General features: G+C 43.5%; 1 protein-coding gene across 1 annotated transcript in view; it reads right to left on the bottom strand.

Annotated features, from left to right (window-relative positions):
- Positions 1–979: 979 nt before the first annotated feature.
- LOC139155652 (collagen alpha-2(IX) chain-like) overlaps positions 980–24,608 on the bottom strand; it is a 29,760-nt gene continuing 6,131 nt past the window's right edge. Inside the window, exons 3-7 of the mRNA XM_070730871.1 lie at positions 8,392–8,466; positions 6,750–6,785; positions 4,068–4,130; positions 1,190–1,243; positions 980–1,093 (exon numbers count right to left, since the gene is read on the bottom strand). Of these exons, the coding sequence (XP_070586972.1) occupies positions 980–1,093; positions 1,190–1,243; positions 4,068–4,130; positions 6,750–6,785; positions 8,392–8,466 (342 nt within the window). The remainder of the gene's footprint in view (positions 1,094–1,189; positions 1,244–4,067; positions 4,131–6,749; positions 6,786–8,391; positions 8,467–24,608) is intronic.

Here is a 24,608-nt window from a genome sequence, read left to right on the forward strand (position 1 = left end):
CTAGCCCTGGGATTGATAGTCTGCTTTTGTAGGGTATTCTGTTTCAAGTGGAGGAGTTTATTGTTTATTCAGTTTATATATGAGGTTTGGATTCTTTTTGCCAATGTGGAGGGTAGAACATTTGCTGGTTGATATTTGATAACAAGTTGTTATCTTGCATATGTTGGAAAACTAAATGAATGAATGAATGAATGAATGAATGAATGGCACAACATAGGAGAACAAACTCACTAGGACAAGAGGCAACAGTCCATCTGCATTTAAAAGACAAAGCCCACTCTTTTGAAAACATCAAAGTCCACATTTTGGACAGCGAAGACCACTGGTTTGAAAGAGGGGTCAAAGAGGCTATCTATGTCAAAATGGAACAACCCTCTTTCAACAGAGATGAAGGGATACAATATCATCAATCTCCAGTCTACCTCACAGTCCTTTTAGCAATTCCAAGAAGGTTCCCCACCCATTTGCACTACTCTGGTGACCCTGAGGACAAAGAGAAACTTCCAAGTGGCCTCAACAATTCCCTAAAAGGGATGCAAATGAGCAGCTGTCTGCAAGGAATATACTGTAAATCCTTCCTCCCTTGTTTCTTGAACAGATGCAGGCTCCTGCTTCAAGGTCCCAAACCTGATCTGCCACCACCCAAGAGGCCTGGATTGATTTATTTTGCATCTTGCCATCATCAGCAAAGGATAAGAAAATACAATCTGTCCCAGGTAATAGTGATGACCTAACCCTTCCTCTATGCCTAACAAGACACAGGGACCTTCCCCATTCATTCTTCAGCAGTAGTAATAACAGTCATGGTGTGTTAGAAAGTAGGAACAGAAGCTGAAGTCAATCATGGATCCTGGGATATCAAACTGTGCCTCCCCCCAATGTGAGATCACAGCTGGTTGAAGGTATCTGGAGCTGCAGACCCAACACATGGGAAATAACAAGCTGAGGAAGGATGCTTTGGTGACTTCAACACATTACTTCAGCAGGTGATTGCTCCCAGTTTGGCCCGCTTCTGCAAACTGGTAGCTCCACCCACCCACCTCAGATGCTCCACCCACCTGCCCGGGATGCTTCCACGCATGTGCAGAAGCTTCTGTACAAGAACGGATTTTAGCAACGGATTTTAGAACCCAGTGATGCATTACATGCATCAAAATCCCTCCCCCAGGGAGAAAAAACAGTTACCTACTTTGGGACCTTGTCTTCCAACACGGCCTGGCTCTCCTTTAGCTCCTGTAAGGCCCTGCCAAAAAAAGAAGAAATAAAGAAAGGATAAAAAGGAGAACTATAGGGATCAGTCTGAGGGTATCAACTGGTATTTGTAGAGAGAAGGTTGGCTGAAGCCCTGAAGATAAGCCAGGATTTATTTATTTATTTATTTATTTATTTATTTATTCATTCATTCATTTTTTTAGATTTATATACTGCCCAATCCTGTAGAAATCAGGGCAGCTTCCAATAAGAATAAAAACAATATAAATAATTAAAATACAGCAATTAAAAATACTATAAAACCCTTAAATATACTACTATAATCATACTATCAAACATCCCAATTGAGTCATACCAGGCTGGAATAAGATTTCAAATCTCACAGCCCCCAGGCCTCCCGGCAGAGCCAAGTCTTCAGAGCCTTTCAGGAAGCCAGTAGGGTGGGAGAGGTACGGATCTTGAGGGGTAGTTGATTTCAAAGAACTGGGACCACCTGCAGGCCGACAAACTGACACTGCTTAGTCGACGGGACCCAGAACTCTGTGGGTTCTAATCGGTCGCTGGCAGGTATGCGGGAAGTCTTGGCACAGAACTTTTTACGTGAGCGCAATTACATTTTCCCGCCTGCTGCGGTCTAGCTCCTGCCTGCTCCGCCCCTGCTCAGCAGGGCGGCGGCGGCACTTTCAAAGTGCAGGACAGCCAGTCATGCTCCTCCTCCCCACTCCACCCCGCCGAGGGAACAGTCTCGCCAGCGGCCAAGAAACCGCTCGCTGTGAAGGATGGGATGGGATGGGACCGGGATAAAGTGCTGCACCATCTCCTGAGCCGCCCGACCTGGACGCCAGAGAGAACAACCGGTGGACAAGCGCAGCCAGGAACCAGTGGGAGGTGTGAAGCTGAGTTCCCCCGTGCTGTTTGCAGGGGGAATAAGGGAAAATCCAGGGCGGGAGAGAGGAAATCCCAGGGGGAGGAGGAGGAGTGTGGCGGAGTGCCGGCATCTCTCTGAAAGGCATGCGGCAGATGTCCAGCCCGCCAGTTTCTCTGTGGGCAGGCTTCTTTTAAACTATTAATGGCAGACGGCAGGGAGTCGCTTCCCTCAGAGGGGAAGGGGTGTCTCTGCGTGCAGATGATGGGTGCCACGCCAATTGCTGACGGAGAAGGTGGCGGTTCGGTCTCTCCCCTTTTTCCTCTCCTGCAGCGGTGGACTATGGAAGCAGGAGGGAGCCAGATTGAAGGCCTCATCCCACTCTTCGCAGGGGAGGTGGGCAGCAGCTCAGGTGTCTTCTCTAAGAGGGGCATTGGTCCCTGAATGCAGCCTGTGCCGGTGGGCAGCAAGGGACGGGGGAAGCTCTGAGAAAGGAAAGCAAGCTTGAACAAGGGACTGACTTCTCAGTAAAGTTTAACAATTATGTTCCCATATATGTTAGATATTGTTCTCCTAAATACTGCACAGAATGTATAAGGGGAGATAGCAATTCTTTCAATGTTTATGGGTTTTAGAAAACAAAGCTAGCAATTGTTTTCTTCTCTTTAAAGTAAGAAGTTCAACATTGGTTTGGAAGTGGCATGTAGGAATTTTTTTAAAGATTTTTTTCAGACATGATAATCAAATTTGGAATTGTGGGCATTGCTATGCTTACAAATCAATTTTCAGCTTCTTTTTTTAGTAGTGGGAAGAAGTGTATGAGCTGCCAACTAAATCATTTAAACTATGATAACAAATATTACTGTGCATTGCTTCTGTCGAAAATGTTTGTTTCATGTATCTCCAATAGCAAACCGGTAATTCCATAATCTTTTGAGTGAATTTTTAATAGTGAAATTTACTATTCCAAATCATTTTTTACATTTTTGGTTTTGGAAACATTTTTAGGTGTTTTCAAAAAACTTCTTAACCAATCCTAATAATCAATTCATTGACAGTGCTGATAAAGGTTTGTGGCATTTCTACTTCTGTGACTCAGGGGTGGTTTTTTTGCAATTATCAGACATTGATCAGAACAAGAAATAAAATTCAGATGTCAACAAAAGTAAGCAAGTTTATTCATCCCATCAAAACATAGTCATAAATATCATATTTAAAATAAAATAAATATTTGAAAATTAAATTATACAATTATGTAATTGTTTTATTTAACAAATATTATAACATGAAATTTAAAAGTATTTCTTTGCTAGCCCTTATGCCAGTGAAAGCATTAATTTATTCATAAAGTGGGTTGCATAAATTGGTTTATCTTTTTAGAAATCTGTTTCAGAATTTGAGAACCTCTATGGTTAGATTCATTAACTATTGACAAAATACATAGCACTGCTCAGACATGAATATTTATTTATTTATTTATTTATTTGCTTGCTTGCTTGCTTACTTATTTGACTTCTATGCTGCCCAGACCCGAAGGGACTCCCGCTCAGACACTATACTTTTCCACCCACACCGAAAAAAAATAGAGGGAATATTGGTCCTAAGCCATATAGGGTTTTATAGATAATAACCAACACCTTGAATTGTGACTGGAGATCAATTGGTAGCCAATGCAGCACACCGAGTGTTGGAGTGATGTGAGTGTACCTAGGTACAGCTACAGCAGCTCTTGATGCCGCATTCTGGACTAGCTGAAGTCTCTGAACATTTTTCAAGGATAGCTTCATGTAGAGTGTATTGCAATAATCAAGGAATGATCATCAAATCACTCTAGGGTCAAATTAAGGTTTGAGAGGAAATGGAACACAATCCAAAGAAAGCAAGTTTTCATACATTTGCATACTCATATGGAGCAAAATGATATTCTAAATAAGAACACAGAGCCCTATATATATGCTGAAATACAATTTTGGGCTGAGTAACTACTCACATCTATTCCGGGTTTTCCTGGGGCTCCATCGGGTCCCAGCAGGCCTCCAGCTCCTTTGGTTCCCTGTTGCAAAGAAAGGGTGGGGACATTTAAAAGAGTTTTAAAAAAATTCAAGAAGCAGGTGCCTCACTCTGAGCCCTTCTCAAAAAGATTTATGCTGCTTCAACTTAATGCCCTCCAGATACGCTGGGACATCCAATCCTGATTTTGGCCACGCTAAAGTGAGAATGATGGAATTAGTTCTCCCCAACTTATCTGGAGCAGGACCATCTGGGAAGGGAAAGTTAGACTGTCCAAAGCTCAAAATTCCCACACTCCCCCAATTAAAGCATAAGTAGTCCTTTTTAAAAAAAAAAATATTTTTTAATTGATTTTTAACAATTTAAAATCATACAACATAAAAGTAGTCCTTGATGTATGACAACTGAGCTCAAAATGTCCACCACTAGGCAAGAAAGTTGAGTTGTGCCCCATTTAATGACCTCCCTTGCCACAGTTGCTAAGTGAATCACGGCATTATTAAGCAAATCTGATTTTGAATTTGCTTGTCAGAAGCCAGCTGGGAAGGTTACAAATGTTGATCACGTGACTCCAGGTCACTGCAACTGTCGTAAGTACATGCCTGTTGCCAAGCATCTGACTTTTGATCATGTGACCACAGGGAGGCTGCAACAGTTGTAAGTATGAAAACTGGTCATGTCGCTTTCTTCAATGCCAGTGTACCTTTGAATGGTCACTAAATGAATGGCTGCAAGTCAAGGGCTACCTGTATAGTACAGGTAGTCCTTGACATAGGGCTGTAATGGAGCTTATTCATTGGGGTTATAAGTTGGGATGGTCGTAAAATGGATCAGCCGTTTGACTGACCTTATTTTACAACCCTTTTTGGAGCAGTTCTTACATGACCACAGTGGTCATAAACAGAGGTGGGCTTCACATAATTTAATAACCGGTTCACCCAGAATCAAAAATGTAAGTGTGCAAGCACATGCGCGTTGCGTCATGATTGTATAGGATGGGATAGCTTCGCTCTCGTGTGTGCCTTACACACATGCATGTTGCATGAAAAACATGGCAATTATAAAGAATGGGATAGTTTCGTTCTTGTGTGTGCCATACACACATGCAGACTGCATCAAAAATGTGATTGCATAGGATGGAATAGGTTTGCTTGTGCACGCCTTGCGCATATCTGCACTGTGTGAAAAACATGGCAATTGTATAGGATGGGATAGCTTCACTCTCATGCATGCCTTACACACATGCACACTGCGTCAAAAACAGAGCTATTGTAAAGGATGGGATAGTTTCACTCTTGCGCGTGCCTTACATGCATGCACGCTGCATCAAAAACCTTGGTGATACAGTGGTTAGAGTGCAGTACTGCAAGCTGCTTCTGCTGACTGCTGGCTGTAGCTCACCAGTTCAAATCTCACCAGGCTCAAGGTTTACTCAGGCTTCCAACCTTCCAAGGTGGATAAAATGAGGACCCAGATTGTTGGGGGTAACATATGCTGACTCTGCAAACCGTTTAGAGCAGGCTGTATATATAAGTCTAAGTGCTATTGCTATAGTGCTATAAAAACATGACGATTGTATAGGATGGGATAGCTCTGCTTGCGTGTGCCTAGCACACATGAGCGCTACATAACTACCGGTTCCTCCGAACTGGTCTGAACCGGCTGAATCCCACCCCTGGACTTGTAAAACAAACACTATAGTAATAAAGCAAACTCATTTTATGGGTTTATTATGGGTGTGGTGTTTGTTTGTTTGTTTGTTTGAGTTGAAAGGGACCTTGCAGGTCATCAAGTCCAACCCCCTGCTTAATCAAGAAATCCTACAGCACCCCAGCCAGATGACAGGCCAATCTCCTCTTGAAAATGTCCAAAGTTGGGAAATTCACAACCTTTGCTAGCAGGCCGTTACACTGGTTGATCGCTCTGACCGTCAGGAAGTTCTTCCTTATTTCTAGGTTGAATCTCTCCTTGGTCAGCTTCCAACTTGTTCCTCTTCTGGCCCTCTGGTGCCCTGGAAAACAGCGTGACCTCCTCCTCTCTGTGGCAACACCTCAAGTACCTGTAGACTGCTATCATGTCCTCGTCTGGCCCTTCTTTTCTCTAGGCTATCCATGCCCAGTTCCAGCAATCTCTCTTCATAAGTCTTGGTTTCTAGTCCCCTAACCATTTTGGTTGCTCTTTTCTGCACCTTCTCGAGAGTTTCTATGTCTCTTTTGAACTGTGACCAGAACTGAATGGAGTACTCCAGGGCATTATAGAGTGGTATTAATACTTTTCTGGTCTTGGAGTGTATCCCCATTGATACAAAACCCAGATGCAAAACATGGTCATATGACTCTAGGATGCTGGAAATGCCCCTAAACTCAACTGTATTGCCTGAAGTTTGGTTAAGCACCCTGCTCATCTGAATGGGTCGTAAGTAGCTCAAGGTAAGGGCGTCAAAACTTTGAATGGTTGCTAAGCAACTGGTCATAAGTCAAGGACTACCTACACAATAGTTGTCCATAAAGAGTATTCTTCAAATATGCTATGTTTGCAACACCTAGCAAAAACGTATAGCCTGAAAATAGCTCCAGGACGCCCTCTGGTGTTCTACCCCAGATCCTGAGCCTTGCATATTAATGTAAGGCATGATCGTGACTTGCAAAGTCAGCATACTTACAGGAACGCCTGCGGCACCGGGTGGACCTTTATCACCCTATGGAGAGAGAAAAAAATAGTCATTTATCAATCGGTTTAATAAGTTTTCAGTCCCCTTTTAGAAAATTATCCTTTCAAGCCAAATACAAAGCCTCTGGTAGAGCAGTGATCTTTTGTTTATTTATCAAATTTATATACTTCTCATCTTACTCTCAAAGTTCAGAAATATACTAACATATTGTTCGTAATAAAGAATCCTGGGGAAATTGTCTTGGGCTTAGATGTACTTGCACTGGCATAGTGAAGAGTGGAAGGCTCAGACTTTCTGTTTTTTGTGGCTCAGTGGAATGGAATAGAATAGAATAGAATAGTAAGAAGGGATCTTGGAGGACTTCTAGTCTTGGAGGACTTCTTGCTTAGGCAGGAAACCCTACAAAACTTCAGACAAATGGTTATCCAACATCTTAAAAACTTCCAGTGTTGGAGCATTCACAACTTCTGCAGGCAAGCAGTTCCACTAATTAAATGTTCTAACTGTCAGGAAATTTTTCCTTATTCTAGGCTGCTTCTCTCGTTGATTAGTTTCCACCCATTGCTTTTTGTTCTACCCTCAGATGCTTTGGAGAATAGCTTGACTCTCTTTTCTTTGCGGCAGTGCTGTTTCAGTCCTGTTGTAACTTCCATTGGTCACTAAATGAAATGTTGTAAGCCGAGGATTATCTCAGTAGTGGGTTGCTACCGGGACGGTAGAGGATGGCGCACCGGTAGAAGCCACCAGATTGCGCAATTTGTGTGCGGCCGCTACCAGTGCCAGTCCTATGGATGTCATCATCTTTTTTCTTCAATTTTTCATATTTTTGCTTCCTGCACATGCGCAGAAGCAAAAGCTCGTCAGGGTACGTGCATGCACATGAGATTTCAGCAATTTCTTTCATCTGCACATGCACAGAAGCAAAATAAAATCACCACAATCTTGTGGCCCGTCCCCTCGTGAGATTTCATGGGACATGCCTGCACACGCAAGAGAACCGAAGCTGCGTGCACAGTAATGGCAATCCACCCCTGGACTTCCTATTAAAAAAATCCCTCTATGAATAATGTTCCATCACTAAGAAAGAAAAGAGAGAAAAGGATGAAATGAGACTCTGACCCTCTTTAAGATGGGCAGGTGCAGGCTGCAAATTTCATCTCCAAGTTAACAAACTGGTTCAATTTTATTCCCCCACCCCATTTCTCTCTCTCCTGAATCCCCAGCCCATCTTCCAAAAGTAAGAACATTTCCCATAGTCATAAAATCCTTTCTACCTTCACTTGATGGTGGGGCAGAGAAATGTTAACACTTCTGCTTAAAAACAATGAATGAATTAAGGCTGCTGAGGGCCAACTGTAAACTCCTGTTGGCCCTCATGTTTGCTGCAAAAATCCCACATGAGGGAGGGGATGTTGGCCTTGGAGGATTTTATAGTTCAAGCCTGTTTTGGCTAAGGGGTAAGCCAACAGTAGCTCCTCCTCCTCTTTCCCCCACCCCCACCCCTGCCCGCTGCAAACCTGGACCACACTGGAAGGACACAACATGACGTTTCCTTCTAGTTACAATGCCCGTCTTTGTGCTCAGAGGTGCTCTCTCCCTGCCTGCTTTGGCTCCTGAGCAGCAGTGGACTCACATCAATGCCATCTGCTCCTGGCACACCGGGTGGACCTGGGGGGCCCCGTGGCCCTGGTTCTCCTGGTGGACCTTGCTAAAGAAAGAAAGCAAAAACAAAGTTATTTATTTGAGGAAAAGAACCTCGGGAACAGGAGAGCTGAACCGGTTGCATTTCTTCCACAACTGTAAGGCAACAGGAAAAGAAAAGAGACTTGGGTGGTAGAAAGGATCTTTGGATTACAGTCACTGGGACCTTTTCATTTATTTTTTTATTTGATTTGTATGCTGCTCATCTCCCTAGGGAATCTAGGCAGCTCACAACAAAAATTAAAACATATAAATAGAATTAAAACCTTTAAAAACATTTTAAAATGATTTAAATCCCACAGTTTTTTAAAAAAACCATGCATGCCATTTATGCCCCGATCTCGATGGTATGCCCTCAGATCAACGCCCCCAGGCCTGTCTGAAAAGCCAGGTCTTTACAATTTTCTGGAAGGCCAGTAGGGTGGGGGTAGTCTGGATCTCAATATGTAGCTGGTTCCAGAGGGTCAGAGCATCTACAGAGAAGGTCCTCCCCAGCAGATCCACCAGCTGACACTATTTAGCTGATTGGACCCAGAAAAGACCAGCCCTGTGGGCCCTGGGAGCTATGTGGTAGGAGGCAGTCTCGAAGGTCATCTGGCCCTAAGCCATGTAGGGTTTTAAAGGTAATTATCAACATCTTGAATTGCGCATGGAGACCAATCGGGAGCCAGTGCAGTCCACGGAGAATTGGTGCAACATGGGTGTATCTAGGTGAACCCACAACACCTCACACGGCTGCATTCTGAACCAGTCACATGTAAAGCATGTCGCAATAATCTAACCATGAGATAATAAGGGCGTGAGTTTTCCCTGGAAGGGGATAGAATCTATTGTGCTATGCAAGGATCGGGACCCGAAGGGCAAACTGCGAACCAGAGCAGATCTGAGGGTGACCTCAACCCAACTGTAACATATGATGGGGCACCGCAGGCTTGAAGCTCTTCAGAGTCTGGTAGGTTGGGTTGTTAAAACAAGTCTTCAATCAATCCAAATTGAACCACCCTGGGAATTGGCTGGGAAAATGGAACCTTTGGAAGAATCATGTTGTAGCAGTTTGAAATCAGGAGAGACTCTTTAGGTTCACCAACTCTTAAGACCCACTATGACTTAGATGGAAAATGGAGAATTCTTGCTTAACGCTGAAAATCAGGCCCACCCCACTGGAAAAGCCTGACCAGCATTCATTCCAAATTCAATGTTGCCACAGTGCAATTTTATCCAATTGATTGAAAGGTTAAAATACATTATAGTTTTGAAACACTCAATCCTTCCAACAGCAAAAGAGGAGTTAACAGTAATACAGTAATACCTCGTCTTATGAACCTAATTGGTTCTGGAAGTAGGTTCGTAAGGCAAAACGTTTGTAAGATGAAACATTGTTTCCCATAGGAAACAATGTAAAAGCGATTAATCTATGCAAAAATAAATAAATCCCAAAATGGCGCTCCGCTGGGCGCCGCCGCCCGGCTTTCACCTTCTGAAAAGCTGGAGGGCTTCTCGCCGTTCTCCCGAACGCTGAACCCGGTTCGGGTTCCAGAGGCCGCCGAGAAGCGCCTGGCTGTTTCAGAAGGTGACAGCCGGGCGGCGGCACTTCTCAGCGGCCTCCCGAACCTGAACCCGAAAAGTTCGGGCTTTCCCCAGTAGCATACAGCTTGACTTGTTTGCTTGAGTTACCAATTTCTCATGCAGATCTAGCATTTTTTATTATTTTTATAACACGGTAGGGAGGAAACAAGAAAAATTTAATACAGGAATTTAAACATGTCAAAGAAGTTATAGCTTTCTAAAATAGGATACTTTATATTTTATATATGGGGGAAAGTATGTAGTCAGACACCAATTGTGCATGTTCTCCCACTTAAAAAGATGTGAGAGGCCTATAATTGACATCATAGGTAGACCTCAACTATGAGAGACAACATGAAAAATCCAGAAAAATCACATTGTCTGATTTTTAACAAATTTATTTGCAAATTATGGTGGAAAATAATTATTTGGTCAATAACAAAAGTTCATCTTGATTCTTTGTTATACAGTGGTCCCCCGATTATCGCGAGGGTTCCGTTCCAGGACCCCTCGTGATGATCGATTTTTCGCAATATAGTGGTGCGGAAGTAAAAACACCATCTGCGCATGCACGCCCTTTTTTTCCCATGGCCGCGCATGTGCAGATGGTGTTTTTTACTTCCGCACCTGGGAAGACCCCCGCCCAACAGCTGAGGAGCCGCCTGCCCACCGCTTGTCCGGCCGCCGCTGGTGCCACCGCCGCTTGTCCGGCCGCCGCTCGTGCCGCCGCCGCTCGTGCCGCCGCTGCTGGTGCGGCCGCCGCTCGTGCCGCTGCTGCTGGTATGGTCGCCGCTTGTCCGGCCGCCGCTTGTCCAGCCGCCGCTCGTCCGGCCGCCGCTCGTCCGGCCGCCGCTCGTCCGGCCGCCGCTCGTCCGGCCGCCGCTCGTCCGGCCGCCGCTCATGCTGCCGCCGCTGGTGCGGCCGCCGCTCGTGCGGCCGCCGCTCGTGCGGCCGCCGCTCATGCCGCCGCCGCTCGTGCCGCCGCTGCTGGTGCCGCCGCCGCTTGTCCGCACGCCCTTCGCCCGCCCTTCGCCCGCCCACGCCGTTGCTCGCACCACTCAGCTGGGAAGCGGCGCTGGGGTTTCCCCGCCGCCCACGCAAAGGGGAAACCCCGGCAAGAGGGGGAAGACCCAGGGAAGCCACCCAGCAGCTGATCTGCCCGGCAAACTCCACCATCTACGCATGCGTGGCCATAGAAAAAAAGGGTACGCATGCGCAGATGGTGTTGTTTACTTCCGGGTTGAAAAATCATGATATAGCGTTTCGCAATAGTCGAGATCGCGAAACTCGAGGGATGACTGTTTATCCTTTGTTGGCAATGACAGAGGTCAAACATTTTCTGTAAGTCCTCACAAGGTTGGTACACACTGTTGCTGGTATGTTGGCCCATTCCTCCATGCAGATCTCCTCTAGAACAGTGATGTTTTGGTGGCTTTTGCTGTGCAACACGGACTTTTCTATAAGGTCAAGATCTGGAGACTGGCTAGGCCACTCCGGGACCTTGAAATGCTTCTTACAAAGCCACTCCTTCATTTCCCTGGCAGTGTGCTTGGGATTATTATGCTGAAAGACCCAGCCACATTTCATCTTCAGTGCCCATGCTGATGGAAGGAGGGTTATACTCAAAATCTCACCATACATTGCCCCATTTATTATTTCATGTACACAGATCAGTCGTCTGGTCCCTTTCCAAAGAAACAGCCCCAATGCTTCACAGTAGGCATGGTGTTCTTTGGATGCAACTTTCTACAAACAGTTCTACTTTGGTTTCATCTGACCATATGACATTCTCCCAATACTCTTCTGGATCATCCAAATGCTCTCTAGCAAACTTCAGACGGGCCTGGACATGTACTGGCTTAAGCAGGTGGACACGTCTGGCACTGCAGGATCTGAATCCCTGGTGACATAGTGTGTTACTGATGAGCCCTTGTTATGTTGGTCCCAGCTCTCTGCAGGTCATTCACTAGGTCCCCCCATGTGGTTCTGGGATTTTTGCTCACTGTTCTTGTGATCAGTTTGACCTCACCAGGTAAGATCTTGCATGGAGTCCCAGATTGAGGGAGATTATCAGTGGTTTTGTATGTCTTCCATTTTCTAATTATTGGTCCCACAGTTGATTTCTTCACACCAAACTGCATGCCTATTGCAGATTCAGTCTTCCCAGTCTGGTGCAGGGCTACAATTTTGTTTCTGGTGTCTTGACAGCTCTTTGGTCTTCACCATAGTGGAGTTTGAAGTGTGACGGTTTGAGGTTGTGGACAGGTGTCTTTTATACTGATAACAAGTTCAAACAGGTGCCAATACTACAGATAATGAGTGGAGGACAGAGGAACCTCTTAAAGAAGAAGTTACAGATCTGTGAGAGCAAGATTTCTGGCTGTGTTTTCTCGTGTTATCTCTCATAGTTGAGGTCTATCTATGATGTCAATTACAGGCCTCTCTCATTTTTTTAAGTGGAAGAACTTGCACAATTGGTGTCTAACTAAATACTCCCCCCCCCCGTATATAAAATACTCCACTAAAGAACTAAAGTGAATATGAGGCCTATCTTTTTTAAGCTGTAAAATAATAATAATAATAATAATAATAATAATAATAATAATAATAATAATAATAATAATAATTTAGATTTGTATGCTGCCCTTGAAGTATGGAACTAGTAAGCTTTTAAGTCTTTGCAAATCAATTAGATATTTCTTTCCTACACATAGACTGTTATTTCATAATTTTGCAGCTCTGAGTGTGGCATCTAGTGAAGGGCTATCAAAACTTTTACTACCACACTGTGAGTGTGGCTTATGCAGGACGCCCTGCATTTTCTTTCAATATATTTCAGTGCAAATTGGGTGCTTTGGGGTGGAGCTCCATTTTCGCTGCCCCACTGCATTCCACCCTCTCCGGGCAGTAGCCCATCCCTGGTTGCATCCCAATATAGTGGAGATGAAGGATGACACAATTGAGAAAATGTGTGTATGTCGGGGTGGTGGGCACAATTCACAATTCACTATGCACTGTTTTATGTTGTGTGATTTTAAATTGTTAAAAATCAATAAAAAATATTTTATTTAAAAAAAAAAAACAATTGAGAAAATGCTGCTCCAATTACCACAACATGGAAGCGGGCCAGATTTCTGTTAGCAGGACTTTACAGGGAGGTTTTCTTAAAAGGCTGAGTCCTTTAAGTGTTAAATCTTAATGCCTTGTTTATGGGCACACAACAGGCCTCTTGATGGGAAAATTTCCATTTAATATTTTCTAGTACTGTATAAGGGTAAGAACAGCATACTAAAGAGACTCTTTAGGGGCAAGGGAGTATATGGAGATAAGAGAAGTGAAGGAATTATTATTATTACTATTTATTATTATTAGATTTATATGACGCCCCTCTCCAAAGATTCGGCATGGCTTAAAACATATAAAAAAATAGTATATATCGAGATATAGTCAATTTAAATTAAAAATTACATTTTAAAAAAGTTACATTTAAAAACTAGGAAAAAAACCAATAAAATACACACATATCCATTCATCCATTATAAATTCATTGGCCAGTGGGTAGAATCTAATAACCCCAAGTTTGGTGGCATAGTTGAATTTTTAGACTCTTTCAGAAGGTATGGGGGGGTAGGGGCAGTACAAAGCTCCAGGAAGAGATGATTCCAGAGGGCCGGGCCCCCCAGAGAGAAGGCCCTTCCCCTAGGTCCCGCCAAGTGACATTGTCTAGTTCAGTGTTTTTCAACTAGTGTGCCGTGGTACACTAGTGTGCCGTGAGACATGGACAGGTGTGCCGTGAAGCAGGAAGCTCAGGTTCCTGTCTCGCAACTTTTTGCAGAGAGAGAGAGAGTGTGTGTGTGAGAGAGAGAGAGAGAGAAAGAAAAAGAAAAAGAAAGAAAGAGAGAAAGAGAGTGAGAGAGAAAGCAAGAGAGAGAAAGAAAAGAGAGAAAGAGAGAGAGCGTGTCAGAGAGAGAAAGCAAGAGAGAGAGAGAAAAGGAGAAGGGAGAGAGAAAAGAGCAAAAAGGGGAGGAAAAAAGAGAAACGAGAAAATGATTGAGACAGAGAATGAGAGGAAAGAGAGAAACAAAAGAGAGAGAGAAGTGACTCTTGATTTAAAGCATATGATAAAGAGCACCCAAAGAATAAGAGAGAAAAACCCCAACCCTCACCTGTTTTTGGAAATGGTTCAAAAGTGTGTATACAAACACACAGACAAGGGTGGGGAGGAGACAGGGATGGAAAAAGAGAGGATAGTGTGCCCCAGGATTTTAAAAAGTAAAAAATGTGCCGCGGCTCAAAAAAGGTTGAAAATCACTGGTCTAGTTGATGGGACCTGTAGGAGGCTGGCTCTGTGGGACCTAACAGGTTGCTGGGATTCATGCGGCAGGAGGCGGTCCCGTAGATAATCTGATCCCATGCCATGTAGGGCTTTATAGATAATAACCAACACTTTGAATTGAGTCTGAAACCCAATTGGCAGCCATTGCAAACTGTGGAGTGCTGGAGAGATATGGATGCAGGGATGCAGGAAATGTATGGAAAACTAAATGAAAACTCAATCTCAGGAAAGGAGAAGACATGAGAAAGAAACTCAAAATAATTCCACTTTGATTCCGTTTGGTACAAGAGCAGGTAGACTGATATTCTGATAGGCTTTTAAGATTCTGCCCTTGGATCCCATAAACAGAAAATTAGAATTCCTAAAATCTTTGCTCTGTCTGCTTCCTGATTTTGCCTATACTGAAGAGCAGACAAGAAAAGAAATTAATGGTGCCACATAAATACCACTAGAAAGGTGAAAAGAGTTCTTATTAGGAGGGCTATCTGAAAAGTAAGGTTACAAGGCACACAGCTCTCTCTGGGAATATTTGCAGGGGAAGTTGGCATTACTATCGTGTAGCGGGAAGCCAGCGGAAGAGAATGAGCAGTGCCAGTGGTCAGTAGATCATCGACTGGCATTTTGGTGAAGGTTAGAAATGAGCATCCTCACTCCGTTTCCCTGCAAGTGTGAAGTGCAAACTGTACTACGCTACCAGTTCTGTCTGGGTTCCCCCAGACGTCAACACCAACTAAAAAGAGTAGCCAGACACACTGGTAAAAAGCAAAGTCATTTTATATCTTTGAAAACAAACACAGATAACAAAAACTGTTCTTACAAACTGGAATGCTATGAAGCTTCACAGAAAAGTCACGACGGCCAGACAATACAACAGGCTTCTTGCTGGCACACACACCACTGTAGATAATAAAACCCACGCCTCTCCCAAGTTTTCAGCCTTCGAGGCCACAAGCCAGAACCAGAGATACCAAGGATCGAAGCAAGGTCACAGGACTCCACAATACAGGAAGGGCGGGCCTGCCTTTTCAACCTTTCTGAGGAGAACCACACCCAAACCCAGCTGTTGCCTATTAGGGATGAAAATACCTGGCTAATTGTCCCCTTCGTTGTGCTGCCCTTCTCTGCCTCATATCTATGATGGTTTGTGCGTTCTCATCTAATGACTCCAGGCTACTCGCTGGGGAGAGCTCCCCCCCGGGGGTCTCAGGCTGTTCTCCCTCCTCCTCGTCCTGACATTCCTCTTCCCCATCTGCCTGGTCCTCCTCCTACTCCTGTTCCTCGTCCTCCCCCTCTGAGCATGGAGCCGGCAGAGTTCCAGCCGTTCCCTGAGGAGCCTCAGACTGAATCACAACAGCTACCTGAATGCTAAGGGCATGAATGCTGCTGTGATGGGTGCCCAAGATGTTTGTGCAATGGGTGCTCAAGATTTTTCTTGCCAATTGCTGGGTTTTCAATTTTTTGGCTGAAGGAGAATGGGTATGGCGCCACCCATTGATTGACATTTGCTCTCTGGAGTATGGTGATAAGCAGCCCAAGTTTTATTTCCTGTCACTATACAGTTGAGAAAAGCCTCGCCTTCAATCTCAAAACAATCAAGAAATTCTCAGGCTGCATTGCCTCTGTTGATTTTGTGCACTTTAATAAACATCTACACGGTAGTAATACCAACTTCCCCCGCGAACATTCCCCGCGAGCGCTATGTGCCTTTGTAACCTTACTTTCTGGATAACGCACATACATTCTGGGCAGGTCACGTTTACTCTCATTAGACTCAGTGAAATCTACATCCAAAGAGATTAAGAAAAAGTTTTTAATGTTGTGTGAACTCTTCTCTGTACAATGCTGGATTTGCTGTTGCAATCTCTGGCAAAGGAGTTCCAAACTCTGTAGAAAGATCTCTAATAGACAGACTCCCATTCCTGGTTTGCTCCATCATTAACAGTTTTAAGTCTTCTAGAGTTTCTGTAGATACATGGACAAAATCTATTTCTTCACAAATAATAATGTGAAACCTATTCAAACTGAAAGCCTGTCTGGAAGGTTTATGTCTTTCATCTTTAACTTTTTTGCAAAATATGGGGAGGGGGGGGAAGGTAATGTTATGAATCTCAATTGTTTTTGGATATTTCAAAACAAGGTACAGTTGTCTCTCCTTAACTTGATTTGAAATTATACTTGTGTGTATGTGCTCCACAGATGTGTTACTAAGTCAGAAATAAGCCGCAAAATAAGGAACTATTGTAGATCTTTATAGGGGTGCACTGCAATGCTTACCTCTGACCCCAACTGAATTTTATTTATTTATTTATTGTATTTATATGCCACTCATTCCGAAACAGATTCAGAGCAGCTGACAACTGTTATAAATACAATAGTAAAAAAAAAAACAACCAGTAAAAAAAAAACAATAAAATCAGCAGTATGACAATAGCAATAATATCATTTAAAAACCATGCATACATTACAATTACTCTGGTTCTAATTCCAGGCCGGCCGGAAAATCCAGGTCTTAACAGCTTAACAGTTTCCCGAAAGGCCAGTAGGGAGAGATAGTGTGGATCTCTGGGGGCAGTTGATTCCATGGGTTGGAGCCACCACAGAGAAGGCTCTTCCCCGAGGTCCTGCTAACTGACATGGTTTGGCGGACAGGACCTGGAAAAGGCCAACTCTGCGCACCCTTACTGGCCGCAGCAAGTTATGAGGACAGAGGTGGTCCCTTAGATAGTCTGTCCCTTAATTTAAGTTAAATTAAATCTGAAAATATAAATTTAAGAGTGTAAAGCAATTGACTTCCAGCCTTCCAGGGTAAGCATGGTTATCTATGGATAGGGGGGAATGGCAAAATTGCTTAAATGAAGTCCAAGATATCATAAAATATAAGAACACGGTTGTCTCCCAAGTTTCGCTATGTGAATTCATCAGCTAGAATGGTTCATTCTTGGTTCAATCTCTTAATTCATGCCATGTATCGCAGAGCAATTTCTTTCAAGGCCAATCAAAATCCCACCAGTTCAAAGCGAACACCTAATTCCCAATTGCATCAAAAAGTTGAGGCCACGGTCTTTACGTTTCCACTTTTGCTTCATTTAGATTGGGAACTGCCAGAGTTGGTTGGAAGATGGGCAGCTATATACGGTAAATGTTTCAAATGGATAAATATATTTAAGGGTGATGTTTTGCATCTGGAATGTTTGCAAGTTAAAAGAAGAAAAATGTGTGTGAGGGCTATTGAACTTAAAATACCACCTTTGGTAAAGGTTTCCAGCAGGTATTTGATGAATGAATGGTCCACTTTGTCCTTCTGAGGCTACTGAACAGTACTTTATTCTTTTTAGAAAGCAGCACCCAAACTCTAGAAGGGACTGAAGGCATCGTATAAATGGGCACAGATATCCTGAAAGCAGCTTTCTCCTTCTTAAAAGCAATAACTTTCATAATCCTTGCTTCTCATGGAGAAGATTATTTTTGAATTCAAATGAAATGCAATTTTAATTTGGCTCTGTTCAACCTCTTGGCTGCTATCAAGACAACAGCCAACTTGCTTCTAAACTGAAGTCAGAATGTAATTATTTCACTGGAAAGAGCCTCCCTGTTCTTGCTGAATAACACAAGATCATGCACGGGAAATATTGGGGACAGGGGAATGGATGCTGTAGTCTTCCATTATCATTTTGTGCTCTCACCACCTGTTCTGCCTTTTGGGAACAAGTAAGAAATTTTATATCATGTTCCAAAAGTGATGGATTTCCAAATTAAGTCCATCTTAATTCTATCTCCCACCACTGCCATCACCCTTCCAGCCTTTTTGATGAGTCTGGTTCTATATCCCACATTTTGGATGGAGACCTGTCTTACTTACCTAAATTCTGCTCAGGATTAATGCAGATATTTTAGAAAATTAAAAAAATGTTCCACAGGTTTTATTGGGGCTTCTTATCTACTAAACAAGAAATAGTTTATCCACCCAATTGAGTGAGAGTCTCACCATAGAGGTTTGATTTTTCATACACACTTAGGAGCAAACTTGAGAGTTCAATGTGATTTACTCCCAAGTCCCAACCAAGCACACACAAAGACTGCAGCCAAACCCCATCTCAAATACATATAAAGATGAAACCTAAAGAAACCAACTCCATTAAGTTGGAATTAATGACCTACCAGGAATGACTAGATCTGCAGAAGGAATACAAAGTCAAACAAGAACCATTTTCTCCTCTGACCTTAAAACACACACCAACACAAACCAAAAACAATCAAACACAGAATTTGAAGATTCCCAGAGCTTTCCAGTTACACAATACTGATTCTAAGGCATGCAGAAAAGAATGTTGACATATATATATTTGTGCTGAGCCCCTTTTTTTGTTTATACTAGATACTTAACTGTGATTATTGTTTCCCAACAATTTCCTTTCAGGCCATCAGCAACACCTTTTATATCTCCCCCAATACATTTCCAGAAATAATATGGGGGAGGGAAAAAGAACTTACCAACTGGCTTAAGGAGAAGACAAAGCTCTGGAAAAGGAAGCAAAGATTCAGCAATCTAGCCATATCAAGAAGCTTCAAGCTAGAACACAGCCAGCCTTTGGAATGAGAAGAACTAAGAAAGTCAGGAAGGGAGGTGGGAATATTAATATTTAGCATTTGGGGAAAGGGGGAGGAAACGGTTGGAACTGAAACGCCCTTTCTTACCACTAACTGAGGTTATTCTATCACTCAGGTCTTCTCACAATCTGCAGACAGAAGTGAAACAGTCAAATATTTAGAAACACAGAAGGGAGGGAGGACTTGATGGAAAAGTATGGAGCAGCCAGCTATGGCAAATTGATCACAGTGATTGGCACTAGAGAGATTTGAAGCTGGAAGATTAGGCGCTTTTTTTTAAAAAAAAAGAAAGGTTAATTATTCCTGTACTATTTAACATGACTTTTTATTGAATAGTTATCAAAAGAACAACATATAATACACAAAATATACATATATTCAAGTAAGACATACATACAACTACACAATAACATAAACAACAAAACCTAACCTAAAACCTAAAGCACAACATATGTGATGAAAAGGAAATTAAAAGTTTAAAAATAAGGAAGGAAGAATTCAAAGTGCAAGCGTTCGCGGATTACATTGTTTTGGTAATAGAGGAGCCAATGGAAGGAGGTAAAAATGTGATAAATAAAATTGAAGCTTTTGGAGAAATAACTGGATTAAAAATAAACAAATGGAAAACAAAAATAATACAAAAAATATGCCTTGCGCACAAAACAAAAAACTAGAAGATATGTTAAATATTAAAGTAGTTAAAAAATAAAGCAATTAGGCTTAATATTTATTTATTTTATTTATTTATTCAATTTTTATGCCGCCCTCCTCCTTAGACTCAAGGCAGCTTACAACATGTTAGCAATAGCCCTTTTTAACAGAGCTAGGCTATTGCCCCACAATCCGGGTCCTCATTTTACCCACCTCGGAAGGATGGAAGGCTGAGTCAACCTTGAGCCAGTGATGAGATTTGAACAACTGACCTACAGATCTACAAGTCAGCTTCAGTGGCCTGCAGTACAGCACTCTACCTGCTGCGCCACCCAGCTCATTTACTTCAAATTGTAGTACAATGAAAAAAGAAAATTATGATACTTTAGTTGATAACATTCAAAAAGACTTTGATAGATGGTCCAAACTACCATTATCTCTAATGGGAAAAATTGCTTTAATCAAAGGAAATGTTCTCCCAAAACTGTTATTTTTCTTTCAGGTAGCCCCAATAAAACTCTCAAAAACCTTCTTTTTAAATATAAATAAGAAAATATCCAAATTTGTATGGTCAACAAAAAAAGCAAGGATAAAATTTAAACTCCTACAAGATTATAGAAGTAGAGGGGGATTCAGTTTATCAAATTTTGAATTATATTACCAGGCAATGATCTTAAAATGGACACAGGTGTGGATATTCCTTCAAAATACAAGGTTACTAACACTGGAAGGTTTTGACCTCCAAACAGGTTGGCACACATTTCTTGGTAGTGACAAGCACAAGAAACACTCTTATTTTAAAACACACTATATAAGAAAAAGTTTAATAGACAATTGGATTCATATTAAAAAGGAATTTTATTATGCAACCCTGAGGCTATAATATATCCAACAATTTAGACAAAAGAGAAAAAAATTACTTGATGGAAACAATGAAATTTTACCAAAACAAACTTTAGTAAATAAGGGAATAAATTTGGACTGGATAAACTACTTACAAATTAAATCAAAATTTAATGAAGACAAAAGAAATCTTGGCTTCCGAAAACAACAAATTAGATACAGTACTTTTGGAATCAGATATCAAAACAATAGCGAAAATATACAACATACTACTTAAACAATTAATGGTAGAAGAGCAAGTTAAACCAACCATGATAGGAGACTTCTGGGTGGCAGCGGCGCAGCGACGGGAGGCTGGGGACAGAGCTCCATCCCCAAACCTCCTATTTTCTTTCTGGAGGCCGTGTATCTGCGGTCCGATCAGACTTGGAGTGTCTGATCCCAGAACAGGGGGTCTCCCAGATCCCAAGGGGCAGATCGCCACTGCCCCAAAGGGGAGGAATTGCCCCACAGCTCCAGCAAAGAAGAACTGGGCTCCAGCCATGGCAGGCACCCGACCTACTTCGCCCTGAACTCCGCCTCCTCCCCCGACGCCACTTTCTCGCCTCTGTCCCCATTCTGTTCGCCTCCACTTCATCTGCCAGCCTCCACGCTTTTCTTTCGGCCGAGGAGCAAAGCGGCCGGAGACCTTAAAACAAATGAATCAATGTAAAAGCGCCGCTGGGCTGGCAATGTCTCCGGCCGCTTAGCTTTTCCTGTCCAGCCCGAAGCCGAAAGAAAAGTGCGAAGGCTGGCATTAATCCCTTTGTTTTAAAGTCTCTGGCCGCTTAGCTCCCCCGCCGAAAGAAAAGCGTGGAGGCTGCCTGCCTGAGCCTCCTGTTTCTCCACGCCGCTTCGCCCTGCCTGTCATCCTGGCTCAAGCAGGTGGCAGACCTCCATTGTCTTTTCAGAGAGGGCGGCCTACCTCTGTTGTGGGGGGGGGGGCAGGAGGACCTTCCTGACTCCCTCCCCCCAGCGCTTCGCCCAGCGCCCTCAATGGAGGTCCGCCGCTCCCCCCCCGAAAACACAATGGAGGTCCACCGCCGCCCGCTTGAGCCAGGATGACAGGCAGGGCGAAGCGACATGGAGCAATGTGAGGCTCAAGCTGGCAGCAGCAGACCTCCGTTGTATTTTCAGCTGGGGGGGCAGGAGGACCTTCCTGACTCCCTTCCCCCAGCGCTTCGACCCAGGATGACAGGCAGCCTCCGCGCTTTTCTTTCGGGGGAGGAGCTAAGCGGCCAGAGACCTTAAAACAAAGGAATCAATGTAAAAGTGCCGCTGGGCTGGCAATGTCTCCAGCCGCTTAGCTTTTCCGATCCATCCCAAAGCCGAAAGAAAAGTGCAAAGGCTGGCATTAATCCTTTTGTTTTAAAGTCTCCGGCCGCTTAGCTCCTCTGCCGAAAGAAAAGCACAGAAGCTGCCTGCTTGAGCCTCCTGTTGCTCCACGCAGCTTCACCCTGTCATCCTGGGCGAAGCGCTGGGTGAGGGAGTCAGGAAGTTCCTCCTGCCCCCCCAGCCGAAAACACAATGGAGGTCTGCTGTCACCAGCTTGAGCCTCCCATTGCTCCATGCCGTTTCGCCCTGCCTGTCATCCTGGCTCAAGCGGGCGGCGGTGGACCTCCATTGTGTTTTCGAGGGGGAGTGGTGGGAAAGCCCTGTTCCAGCCAGGAAAGCCGGCTTTCCGGGAAAGCAGTGCGCTTTTCAAACGCGCTGCTTTCCTGCACCTCTTTTCTGGGCGGAGGGGGGGGGAGTGGCTGCCTCCCCCCCTGCCCAGGAAAGAGTTGCAGGAAAGCAGCACACTTGAAAAGTGTGCTGCTTTCCCGGAAAGCCGGCTTTGCTGGCCGGCACAGGGCTTTAGCCTGGTGCCGGTCAGTAAAGCTGGCTGCTCGCCAGGGACATGGAGAGAAAGAAGGGAAAGAGAGGGAGGGAAAGAGAAGTAGAGAGGAAGGAAGGAGGGAGGGAAGGGAGAGAAAAGTGAACAAGAGGGAGAGAGAAAGGAAGAGAGGAAGGAAGAAATAAATATAAAGGGAGGGAGGGAGAAAGAGGGAGAGGGAGGGGAAGGAGAGGAAGAGAGAAAGAGAAAAAAGTGGAAGGAAGAGAGAAGGAAAGAAAGGAAGGGAGAGAGGGAGAAAGAGAGAGAGAGAAGATAGGAAGGAAGAGAGAGAGCAAGAAAGAAAGAGTGAGAGAGGAGAGGAAGGAAGAGAATGAGAGAGAGTGAGAAAGAGGAAGAAAGCAAGAGAGAGAGACAGAGAAAGCAAGAGAGAGAAGAGTGGAAGGAAGAGAGAGAGAGAGAAATGATAGAATAAAGGGGAGAAAAAAAGAGAAATGAGAAAATGATTGAGGCAGAGAATGACAGGAAAGAGAGAGAAACAGAAAGAGAAGTGACTCTTGATTTAAAGCATATGGTAAAAGCACTTAAATAATAACAGAAAAAAAAACTCAGCCCTCACCTGTTTTTATTAATAGTTGTGTTTTTGGATTTGCTGGTTATTTTAGTTTCAATAGTAATAGAGTTTGGTTTTGTTTTATTATTAATTTTTTTAATAAAAAAGGGATTTTTTATTTATTTATTTATTTATTAATTAGAGGGAACATTGATGGTTAACTTTGAAAAATAGAAGATTATTGAATCTGGAAGGGCATGACTTAATGTTAGGTTGGCATGCTTTTATATGGTATGATAAGTATAAGACTCATTCATATTTTAAGAGACATATAGTTAGAAAGTCACTACTGGAAGTATGGATTGATATTAAAAAAGATCACTTCTTAACAATTCCTGAATGGATTTCTCCAATCGAAGCAATATGCCACCCTAATTTTTCACAAGAAGGCAAGTTATGGAAATATAAGGATTTATTAGATGAGCAAATGAAATTGAAAATTAGACAAGAATTTCAGGAAGTTGGAGTAACAATAGATTGGTGGCAATATGCCCAGATTCAGTCTAGATATCAAAAAGATGCAAGAATGTATATATTCAGAAAAGAGAATAATGTTTTAGGGAAATTACTAACTAAAAATCAGGGAAAATTAATCGGGAAAGCATATAAATATTTGATTAGTTCAAAAACTGTTGGTTTGATCTTAAAAGATAGCATGATAAGTTGGTGAAGGAATTTTGAAAAAGAAATAGATTTAGATACATGGGAAAGAGTATGGACATATAACTGGAAAATAACAAAATCAGTTTCCTTTAAAGAGAATCAGATTAAGATGTTTTATAGATGGCATCTACCCCCTAATAGACTTTCAAAAATGTTTCCAAGTACAGTAGACATACATGGTGGGAGAAGGAAAGGGAGCCGTCCCCGCCCCCACAGGCACCTCCGGCCCCCTTGCGCCCCTGGCCTCTCGCCGCTGCCCCCCGCCCACCCAATCCACCCTTCTTTCCAGCTTTCTCCTCCTCTGCCTCCTGCCTTGGGGCGCAGCTCCTCTCGCAACAGTGGCTGCAGCGGCAGTGGCAGCTGCAGCTTCTCCTCCTCCTCATCTGGCTGCTAGTGAAGGGGCTGCGAGAGGGGTGGGGCAGATGCTCGGCGAAAGCACTCCCAATGAGGGAGCTGTAAGAGTGTTTTCTTCGAGCACTCCAGGAACGCCCCCCCGCCCCGCAGCCCCTTTGCTGTGAGCGCTATCATCCCGGGCTGTCAGCAAAGGGCTGCAGGAGAGGTGGGGCAGGCGTTCCCAGAGAAAACACTCTCGCAGCTGCCCGGAACATTCAAAATAAGACCTTCACTGGCCTCTGCAGAAAAGAAAGAGAGAGAGAGAAAGAGAAAGTGAAAGAGAGAGAGAGAGAGCAACAGACAGAGCAAGATAGAAAGAAAGAGAGAGAAAATGAGAAAAAGAGAGAGGGGGGAGACAAAGAGAGGGAGAAAGAGAGAGAGAGAAAGAGAGATAGCGAGAGAGAGAAAGAAAACAAGAGAGAAAAAGTGAGAGAAAGCAAGAGAGACAAAAAGAAAACAAGAGAGAGAGAACGAGAGAGAGAACAGACAGAGCGAGATAGAAAGAAAGGGAGAGAGAAAGTGAGAGAGAGAGCAAGAGGGAGAGAGAGAAAGAAGGAAAGAGAAAGAGAGAGAACAGCGGAAGGAGAGAGTGAGAGAGAAGAAAGC

The sequence above is a fragment of the Erythrolamprus reginae genome, unplaced genomic scaffold (genome assembly GCF_031021105.1).
Source record: "Erythrolamprus reginae isolate rEryReg1 unplaced genomic scaffold, rEryReg1.hap1 H_4, whole genome shotgun sequence".
Taxonomy (NCBI): domain Eukaryota; kingdom Metazoa; phylum Chordata; class Lepidosauria; order Squamata; family Dipsadidae; genus Erythrolamprus; species Erythrolamprus reginae.